At 38.6% G+C, this 11323-nt stretch overlaps 1 protein-coding gene and 1 long non-coding RNA gene across 2 annotated transcripts in view; both read right to left on the bottom strand.

Moving 5' to 3' along the window:
• The window catches only part of LOC115225418 (zinc finger protein 239-like), a 29991-nt gene that overhangs the window by 5412 nt on the left and 13256 nt on the right, over positions 1-11323 (bottom strand). The window contains exon 4 of the mRNA XM_029796377.2: positions 6961-7187. Coding sequence (XP_029652237.2) covers positions 6961-7187 — 227 coding nt within the window. The remainder of the gene's footprint in view (positions 1-6960; positions 7188-11323) is intronic.
• On the bottom strand, positions 7396-11220 carry LOC118768161. Its single transcript, XR_005004019.1, has 3 exons — positions 11169-11220; positions 10813-11135; positions 7396-7857 (listed from the first exon to the last, which is right to left on the bottom strand). It is a non-coding gene; the product is annotated as an uncharacterized LOC118768161 (long non-coding RNA).

The raw sequence follows: 11323 nt of genomic DNA, 5'->3' as shown, positions 1-11323 counted from the left end.
AAAGGCGGTGCTCCAGCATGGCTGCAGTCAAAGGACTGAAACAAGTAAAAGAGTAGAGTAACCAACCAGAGGGTTAACTCCCTAACCCGGACCCAAAACTCATTCGATCATCATTTATATTTTTAACCCTCATTCACAATGTATGTAAGAAGCGAGTTTGTACCCTGAATGTCCCTTGTCTGTCCTTGTAATGTCCCCCCAATGTAAAACCTTTACAGGTTAATAAAGAAATATCTCAAACATTCTTGAAGCTTCTGGTTGATGTGGAAGTCACTGACTTCTGGTTCATCCCACATATAAAGGAGTACATTCCTAAACTTGCGCTACTCAGGGTCTGCCGATTCTTCGACTAGCATTGAGTCAGGCCTCCCGCTACACACCCACATGTATGTACGTTTATCTCACTTTTGTGAAGACCCCTACTTGTGAAGACCTCTACTTTTGAAGACCCCTACTTGTGAAGACCTCTACTTTTGAAGACCCCCTACTTGTGAAGACCTCTACTTGTGAAGACTCCTACTTGTGAAGACCCCTACTTGTGAAGACCCCCTACTTGTGAAGACCCCTACTTGTGAAGACCCCCTACTTGTGAAGACCTCTACTTGTGAAGACTCCTACTTGTGAAGACCCCTACTTGTGAAGACCCCCCTACTTGTGAAGACTTCTACTTTTGAAGACCCCTACTTGTGAAGACCCCCTACTTGTGAAGACCTCTACTTGTGAAGACCCCTACTTGTGAAGACCCCTACTTGTGAAGACCCATACTTGTGAAGACCTCTACTTTTGAAGACCTGTTGAGGCAAGTGAATATGGAAATGAAAATCAAAATCAAAATCGATCAACATCAATGGAAATTGTAGCTGTGATACCAGTGCCGATGGCACATAAGGGAACCATCCGAACGTGGCCGTTGCCAGCATCGCTCCGACTGGCCTCCGTGCCGGTGGCACGTAAAATGCACCATCCGATTGTGGCCATTGCCAGACTCTTCTGGCACCTGTGCAGGTGGCACATAAAAAGCACTGACTACACTCTCGGAGTGGTTGGCGTTAGGAAGGGCATCCAGCTGTAGAAACACTGCTGTAAGACCTTCTATTTATGAATCTTCTGAAATCTTTACACCCTTAGATTTTTATCTCACTCTGTTAATTTATATATAAGGTGTGGCACGTAAAAAGCACCATCAGATCGTGGCCATTTGTCAGCCTCGTCTGGTACCTGTGTTGGTGGCACATAAAAAGCACCCACTACACTCTCGGAGTGGTTGGCGTTAGGAAGGGCATCCAGCTGTAGAAACACTGCCAGATCAGACTGGGGCCTGGTGCAGCCTTCTGGCTTCACAGACCCCGGTCGAACTGTCCAACCCATGCTAGCATGGAAAGCGGACGTTAAACGATGATGATGATGATGATGATGAGAGAGGATTGTAAAAAAGAATATGGCCATGTAATGTTACAAGCTTCTCCTTCATTTAACCGTTTGAGGATCAGAATGGAAATCGATCAATGGAAATTGCAGATGTGTTACCAGTGCCGGTGGCATGTCGAAACTCTACTTGTGAAGACCCGTTGAGGCAAGTGAGGATCAGAATGGAAATCGATCAATGGAAATTGCAGATGTGTTACCAGTGCCGGTGACATGTAAGGGAACCTTCCGTTTCGCGACCGTTGCCAGCACCGCCCCGTTTCGTGTCCGTTGCCAGCCTCGCCTGGCCCTCGTGCCGGTGGCACATAAAAAGCACCATCCGTTCGTGGCCGTTTGCCAGCTCTGTCTGGCACCTGTGCGGGTGGCACGTAAAAAGCACCCACTACACTCACGGAGTGGTTGGCGTTAGGAAGGGCATCCAGCTGTAGAAACATTGCCAGATTAGACTGGAGCCTGGTGCAGCCTTCTGGCTTCACAGACCCCAGTCGAACCGTCTAACCCATGCTAGCATGGAAAGCGGACGCTAAATGATGATGATGATGATATATATATATATCGATGGCACGTAAAAAGCACCTACTACACTCACGGAGTGGTTGGCGTTAGGAAGGGCATCCAGCTGTAGAAACACTGCCAGATCAGACTGGGCCTGGTGCAGCCTTCTGGCTTCACAGACCCCAGTCGAACCGTCCAACCCATGCTAGCATGGAAAGCGGACGTTAAACGATGATGATGATGAGAGAGGATTGTAAAAAAGAATATGGCCATGTAATGTTACAAGCTTCTCCTTCATTTAACCATTTGTGTTAATGCATTACCTCCAGCAATAAGCATATTATGTCTTATTACATCTCGTGAATTCCTATTTTCCAGCTGTCAACTCCCTGCCAGATCAGACTGGGGCCTGGTGCAGCCTCCTGGCTTCCCAGACCCCAGATGCCAGCAGGGAAAACGGACATTAAATGATGATAAGGATGAAACCCGACTAGTAGTAAGAGCATAGCCAGGTGTGTGTGGGCATGAGTCAGGGAAAGCATTATAAGTTACGATCCTCCAGGATCCATACGGGCCCAACCCTCACGAGCAAGAGAATGCCATGGCAAAACTGTGCTATGGTGTGACAACTAAAATAGCTTTCCTGACTTGCTACAATATTAAATACTGGCAGAATCTCCAAGATGCCAGATTAATTGCTTAACAGCCTTTCGTTCGTAAATAGCCACCTCAGGGGATTAGGTTGGTGAAAACTTGTGAGTGGATTTGGTAAATGACACACATTCAATGAAATTTTTTCTATTCTGGGTAAAAGGATTGAAATTTTGGTGGAGGTGGCCATTTGCTTACATTGAACCCCAGTACACAGCTGGTACTTAATTTATCGACCCCGAAAGAATGAAAGGCAAAGTCAACCTCGCCGAGATTTGAACTCAGAGCGTAGCGGCAAACGAAATACCTATTTCTTTACTACCCACAAGAGGTTAAACACAGAGGGGAAAACAAGGACAGACAGACGGATTAAGTCGATTATATCGCCCCCAGTGTGTAACTGGTACTTAATTTATCGACCCCTAAAGGATGAAAGGCAAAGTCGAGCTTGGCGGAATTTGAACTCAGAACGTAATGGCAGACGAAATATGTATTTCTTTCCTACCCAAAAGGGGCTAAACACAGAGATGACAAACAGATTAAGTAGATTACATCGAGCCCAGTGCGTAACTGGTACTTAATTTATCGACCCCTAAAGGATGAAAGGCAAAGTCGAGCTTGGCGGAATTTGAACTCAGAACGTAACGGCAGACGAAATACGTATTTCTTTCCTACCCAAAAGGGGCTAAACACAGAGATGACAAACAGATTAAGTAGATTACATCGACCCCAGTGCGTAACTGGTACTTAATTTATCGACCCCTAAAGGATGAAAGGCAAAGTCGAGCTTGGCGGAATTTGAACTCAGAACGTAACGGCAGACGAAATACGTATTTCTTTCCTACCCAAAAGGGGCTAAACACAGAGATGACAAACAGATTACGTAGATTACATCGACCCCAGTGCGTAACTGGTACTTAATTTATCGACCCCTAAAGGATGAAAGGCAAAGTCGAGCTTGGCGGAATTTGAACTCAGAACGTAACGGCAGACGAAATACGTATTTCTTTCCTACCAAAAGGGGCTAAACACAGAGATGACAAACAGATTAAGTAGATTACATCGACCCCAGTGCGTAACTGGTACTTAATTTATCGACCCCTAAAGGATGAAAGGCAAAGTCGAGCTTGGCGGAATTTGAACTCAGAACGTAACGGCAGACGAAATACGTATTTCTTTCCTACCCAAAAGGGGCTAAACACAGAGATGACAAACAGATTACGTAGATTACATCGACCCCAGTGCGTAACTGGTACTTAATTTATCGACCCCAAAAGGATGAAAGGCAAAGTCGAACTTGGCGGAATTTGAACTCAGAACGTAACGGCAGAAGAATTACCATTAAGCATTTTACCCGATGTGCTTAGGTTTCTGCCAGTTACCTGCTTGACACATTCAAAGTATTGGTTCTAAAATAGCAGACAGCAGAAATATTTGTATATTTATTCAGAATACGTTGGAGGAAGATGAGAGGCAAAATATGTCAGTTGCAAGTCAAAAAGAAAAAAAAATTTCTCTTTGCTATAAATACTTGATTCCTCATTATTTAACATTTGTTTTCCATTCAGGCAGAGACAAAGGACCCTGTTGTACTCCTTTATTTTGAACTTCTGAACTTGCCTCAAAAGACAAGAGAACCTCGTCACAAATGACAAGAAGAAAAATTTTCAAAGATTAACATTTCACAAAAATTCAGAAATTTTCTGCCCCGAAGTTGCGAAAATTACTGTTTGTCAAGAGACAAGAGTTCAAATCACCGTATAGACACACAATACCAATAATAAAAAACACATAGATGGAGTTCAGAGATATGTTAGTTGCTGTTGTGCATGTCAAAGGACAAGCGCTTCACCTTGCTAAGAATACTTCCGACATCGTTTAATGTTTGTTTTCCATTCAGGCAGAGACAAAGGACCCTGTCGTAATCCTTTATTTTGAACTTGTCTCAAAAGACAAGAGAACCTCGTCACAAATGACAAGAGGAAAAATTTTCAAAGATTAACATTTCACAAAAATTCAGAAATTTTCTGCCCCGAAGTTGCGAAAATTACTGTTTGTCAAGAGACAAGAGTTCAAATCACCGTATAGACACACAATACCAATAATAAAAAACACATAGATGGAGTTCAGAGATATGTTAGTTGCTGTTGTGCATGTCAAAGGACAAGCGCTTCACCTTGCTAAGAATACTTCCGACATCGTTTAATGTTTGTTTTCCATTCAGGCAGAGACAAAGGACCCTGTCGTAATCCTTTATTTTGAACTTGTCTCAAAAGACAAGAGAACCTCGTCACAAATGACAAGAGGAAAAATTTTCAAAGATTAACATTTCACAAAAATTCAGAAATTTTCTGCCCCGAAGTTGCGAAAATTACTGTTTGTCAAGAGACAAGAGTTCAAATCACCGTATAGACACACAATACCAATAATAAAAAACACATAGATGGAGTTCAGAGATATGTTAGTTGCTGTTGTGCATGTCAAAGGACAAGCGCTTCACCTTGCTAAGAATACTTCCGACATCGTTTAATGTTTGTTTTCCATTCAGGCAGAGACAAAGGACCCTGTCGTACTCCTTTATTTTGAACTTGTCTCAAAAGACAAGAGAACCTCGTCACAAATGACAAGAGGAAAAATTTTCAAAGATTAACATTTCACAAAAATTCAGAAATTTTTGCCCCGAAGTTGCGAAAATTACTGTTTGTCAAGAGACAAGAGTTCAAATCACCGTATAGACACACAATACCAATAATAAAAAACACATAGATGGAGTTCAGAGATATGTTAGTTGCTGTTGTGCATGTCAAAGGACAAGCGCTTCACCTTGCTAAGAATACTTCCGACATCGTTTAATGTTTGTTTTCCATTCAGGCAGAGACAAAGGACCCTGTCGTACTCCTTTATTTTGAACTTGTCTCAAAAGACAAGAGAACCTCGTCACAAATGACAAGAGGAAAAATTTTCAAAGATTAACATTTCACAAAAATTCAGAAGAATACTTCCTACATCTTTTAATGTTTGTTTTCCATTCAGGCATATGTTGGATGCTTCAACCGGAGCTGACAAAGCCATGAGCTGCACCAGTTTCCCTTGTCTGATTTGGCTTTTCTACAGCAGAATGCATTTCCTAATGTCAACCCTTTTACAAAACCGTCAGGGCCCCCAAGGACCTTGCAAGACAAAATAGCTCAAAACTGGCAGGGAGGAAGGTAGTATTGAAGGAACGTCACTTTGTGCCAGTTGACAGGTTTAAGGGAGAAAGGGAACAGGGTCCAGATATAGAGCAAAAAAAAACAAGGACAAAATAAATATTTTATTCATTATTCTTTATTAAGAAATTCCTATAACTGATGAAAGGAAAAAGCCTGTGTTTTAGCAGACCAATTAGTGTTAATTATCGTTATGACTTAATAAATTTTGACATTGAGACAGAAACATGTCTCTGTGAATAGCCACATGTTTGTGCATGTGGCTTTTTCGAGAGAATCATTTGCCACACATGTCACACGGACATGGTTACTCTCATGTAGGGATTCGTTCATGTAGAGTTAAGTTAGGTCTATGAGAGAATGCTTTAACACAGACACGACCATTACATAGGTTGTGTCTGGGATGAACATTTCCGTGTGTAGTTACAACACCATTTGCAAAAAATGAATTACAACAACTAATGCAAGATTATGGTTTCCCCCCTGTATGTGTATGCGTGTGTCTGTTCAACTGATACCTTTGAGAAAATGATTTACCACAGATCTCACAATGATAAGGTTTCTCACCAGTATGAAGGCGATTGTGAGAAACCAATTGACTATTACTAGCGAATGATTTACCACAGATATCACAGCGATATGGTCTCTCTCCTGTATGAGTAAGACTGTGCCTAGTCAAGTTGCTACTTACAGAGAATGATTTACCACAGATATCACAATGATAAGGTTTGTCTCCTGTATGTGTACGTTTGTGCCTACTCAAGTGGTTACTTAGAGAGAATGATTTACCACAGATATCACAGTGATATGGTTTTTCTCCTGTATGTGTAGGCTTGTGATCAGTCAAGTTATTGCTGTGAGAGAATGATTTACCACAGATATCACACTGATAAGGTTTCTCTCCTGTATGTGTACGCTTGTGAGAAACCAATTCACTATTACAAGAGAATGATTTACCACAGATATCACAATGGTATGGCTTCTCTCCTGTATGAATACGTTTGTGTCTTTGTAAGGCACTACTTACAGAGAATGATTTACCACAGATATCACAGTGATAAGGTTTCTCTCCTGTATGAAGGCGATTGTGAGTAACCAATTGACCATTACGAGAGAATGATTTACCACAGATTTCACATTGATATGGCTTCTCTCCTGTATGAATGCGATTGTGATCAACCAAATGACTTTTACAAGAGAATGATTTACCACAGATATCACACTGATATGGCTTTTCACCAATATGAATCTTCTTATGGTTAGTTAAAGCTTTACGTTCACAGAATGATTCACCACAGATATCACAATGATAAGTTTTCTCACCAGTATGTGAAGGCTTGTGATTAGTCAAGTGATGACTTTGAGAGAATGATTTACCACAGATATCACAGTGATATGGTTTCTCTCCTGTATGTGTACGTACGTGATCAGTCAAGTGATGACTTTGAGAGAATGATTTACCACAGATCTCACAATCATATGGCTTCTCTCCGGTATGTGTATGTTTATGAACAGTCAAGCTATTCCTTTGAGAGAATGATTTACCACAGATATCACAATGATAAGGTTTCTCTCCTGTATGTGTACGTATGTGATCAGTTAAGATATTGCTTACAGAGAATGATTTACCACAGATCTCACAATGATAAGGTTTCTCTCCTGTATGTGTACGTTTGTGTCTAGAAATGTCACTACTGTAAGAAAATGATTTTCCACAGATATTACAGTGATATGGCTTTTCCTCTTTATCAAGGTTTTCTGATACAGTTAAATTATTCATTTTGAGAGAATTACTTATCATACACTTCACAATGATAAAGTGTTTTTCATTTCCATGAATACATTTCTGTTCACTTTTGTCACTTCATTCAGATAACAATTTAATGCAATGTTTCTTCCATACATTCCACAGAAAGAAAAATATTTCGCTGTTCCTTGTTATAGACTGTATTTATATACAGAGGTAGACTTATTCATGAATGCTCCTTATAAATATACTGTCTTCCTTTAGGTGATGAGAATATCAAAGACACTTCTGAATGGAGAGATTTCCTTCACGTCAACATGTTGTGATAATCTGAAATAGGAAAAGAAGCAGTAAGATAAAACTGGATAGTTCACCAACATAAGTAAATAAACATTGCAGATTTTATATCACTACCATTGTCATGCATTTACTGTCCATGCTTGCATAAGTAGATTGAGTTGGAAGGAGTTAGAAGCTAATGGGAATGGAGCTAGCCAAAACGAAAATATAGTGGGCATAACATGACCAGAGTAGTGAGTTGATGCCATACAGAATTTCGCAGAGCAAAGTTGCCACAAGTGAAATGCTGACTAATTAAAACTCCCACTTCTCTTCATGGGCACTGAACTTACCTCTAGGATCCATATATGCCCACCCCGATGGGCTGGAGAATGACATAGCAGAACCGTGCTATGGTGTAACAACTAAAATAGCTTTCCTGACTTGCTACAATATTAAATACTGGTAGAATCTCTAAGATGCCGGATTAATTGCTTAACAGCATTTCGTTCGTAAATAGCTTTGTCAAACTAGAGATAAAAGCAATCAGGAATGGGAGTGTGTCTGTGCATTGTTTATTTCTCTTCAATCAGGTACACACTGTGAGGGCGAGTACGATCGATCATTTGGGCATCTAGATGCCCCTCCCACCTAACCAGGAGTCCCTTATCTGAAGACCAGCTTGCTAGCAAGCCCACAGTGAAGGTCCCTCTTTATATTTTGTCTGTCATGAGTTGGTGCCCCAAACGTCTTTCCTTTCAAAGTATGACTTCCACTGAGGTCGACTTTCATCCTTTCGAGGTAAATAAAAGAAGCAGTAGAGCACTCGAGTCCCTGAAATTAATTTGTCCCCTTCCTACAAATTTCAGGTTTTTTACTTAAAAATACTAAAAGAAAAATCATTATTATTATTATTATCATCAACGTTAATATTTATAAACCCCAAAAAGTAGAGTCGGCTCATGGAGCAAAATCCTGACTCCAAATACATCTTACAATTTCATGAGTCCTTCATTAAAAAAAGGGACAACGGTAATTATTCTCCTTCCTCTCGCAGGGGTTACGACCACTCACGGAAATGGCGACACACGTCTTTGTGAGCAGGGAGGATCTCCTCAGTAGAATCAATAGCTGCAAACCCTCTGAACACCTCACGGGTTGTGTCCGGGTAGAATGGATATAATTCGCCTCTACCCATCTATAGACAGAGATTTTCTTGTGGGGTGCTTGTAAAGACAAGAACATTACATACGTTGGTGAGACATCTAGAAGCATTGCAGGGGGATGAAATAAAAATTAGAGGCAGCATGACCACATAACCAGTCCTCCATACTCTACCAAAGGTACCACTCATAAAGAATGGTCCCGGTGCGCGCACTCGTGCTAGTCCGTCGTAACTGGTCGATCCTTCAACGACTACCTAGCGCGAGTATGCAAATTAACAGATGCGCGCATAATAATATATGTATATAATGGCTGAATATATATAAAATAAAATGGGTTTTGTCTTAAACAAAGTAAATAAAAGACTCAACAAAAGAAATTACTTACTTTGTGTTTTATTTTCTTTGTTTAAAAAAAATTATTTGCTAAAAAAAACCTCATGTCTAGCGAATGCGAGTGTGATTTTAGTCACGCACTCGCGTTACGTAGTCTTTGTAAGATCGACTAGTCATGACTAGCTAGCACCGGGACCACACTTGTAGAAAAGTACCCATATATATATATATAATATATATATATATATATATATATATATATATTATATATATATATATTATATATATATATATATATATGTAAATATATATATTATATATATGTAAATATATTTATATATATTATATGTAAATATATATATATTATATGTAAATATATATATATATATAGTAAATATATATATATTATATGTAATATATATATATATATAGTAAATATATATATATATGTAAATTATATATATATATATGTAATATATATATATATATGTAAATATATATATATATATGTAAATATATATATTATATGTAAATATATATATATATATATATTCATACGTCTGTATATGTATGTATGGCGTTTACGCGCATCCTTTTGTGTATGTTGATATATATATGTGGATTTTAATATAAATATGTATTGCAGTATTTATAACAGGTTTAATTTCTATGCATTAATTTGTACTGTCTTCATTAACGGCAATAGGTTTTTTCCTCGGTTTTTTTCCTCGGATTTTATAATTTTTATAATTTTTATAAGTTTTTTTATATATATATACATATATTTTTGACCTTTTGTTTATCGCTCGAAGATTGACCGTTTTTTCTAAAGGGCCAATCAAACAAGTACATTTCTTTTTAAAGGTGTAGCGTTTGTAAGAGTATAGATTGAATTAATATATATTGTTCCATTCTAGCAAAAACTGTCTGATGAACGGCAACGAGAAACTCAGAGTAACAGATTTTGTTGAATTTTCTGCTTTAAATAAAGTATATATTATAATTATATATATATATATATATATATATATATATATATATAAATAGTATATATTTCATATATATATATATATATTGTATGTATAAGCATAAATCCATATATATACATACGTGTCTATTCATGCAAGCTGCCGCATACAGACACATGCACAGCAACAAACAAAGAAACAGCTCCAATAATGGACAAGGTCAAGAACCAGTGAAGAGGTTGCAAGAATTAAGGAATATTTTAGAAAATAAATAAACGAACGGTCCTCAAAAGTAAACCCCCGAATTGTTTTGCCCCCAAATTCCTACCTTCTCGGAATCTATATCGTCCGAGGTATATTTGTAGAAAATTTCATTTAAAAATATGACATCTATTTTCTTGAAAGTTAAGAAGAATTGAAGTTGACGCCGCTGAATTTTCCGAAACTCCTCACACCAAAAGCACTTTCCTACAAAAGTTTTGTACATTCGGAATCTACATACTATAACAAATATTCGTAGAATATTTAATTAAACTTACGATCATCCAAAGTGGTGGGGCATGAATCTGTAGTTATGCCGGTTCTCCGTTCGTTTTTACTCGTTAATCACAACGTTTTCTTCTCATTTTACAAATAAATTTCCTCTATATCACATCTAACATCCGATCATAGGTTTTCACAAGCAACAAACCAACATTTCAGTTTGGAAGTTATTAATTAAGACGAGGTACGTTCTGAGTTCAAATTCCGTCGAGGCTGACTTTAACCTTTTATTCCTTCTGGGTGGATAAATTAAATACCAATCAAATATTGGAGCCGATGTAATCGACTATTGACCTCCCTCAAATTTCAGGTCTTGTATCTAAAGCCTTAAAGTAAATCTTTGTCAACTTACCCTGTTCAGATAGAAACTGCGAGTCAGCGATCGCTAATTACGCACCTTAATTAATAATTGGAGCTTGGTCGATGTAGTGTAGAAGTTATTTCCCTTTATATGATTGCATTTCTTGAATTCTCCACTAGATGTCTCTACTGATGGTGGGTTCGTTC

The sequence above is a fragment of the Octopus sinensis genome, linkage group LG27 (genome assembly GCF_006345805.1).
Source record: "Octopus sinensis linkage group LG27, ASM634580v1, whole genome shotgun sequence".
NCBI classification, from domain to species: domain Eukaryota; kingdom Metazoa; phylum Mollusca; class Cephalopoda; order Octopoda; family Octopodidae; genus Octopus; species Octopus sinensis.
Note: the sequence above shows the minus strand (reverse complement) of the source record. Positions and strands in the feature narration are given on the sequence as shown.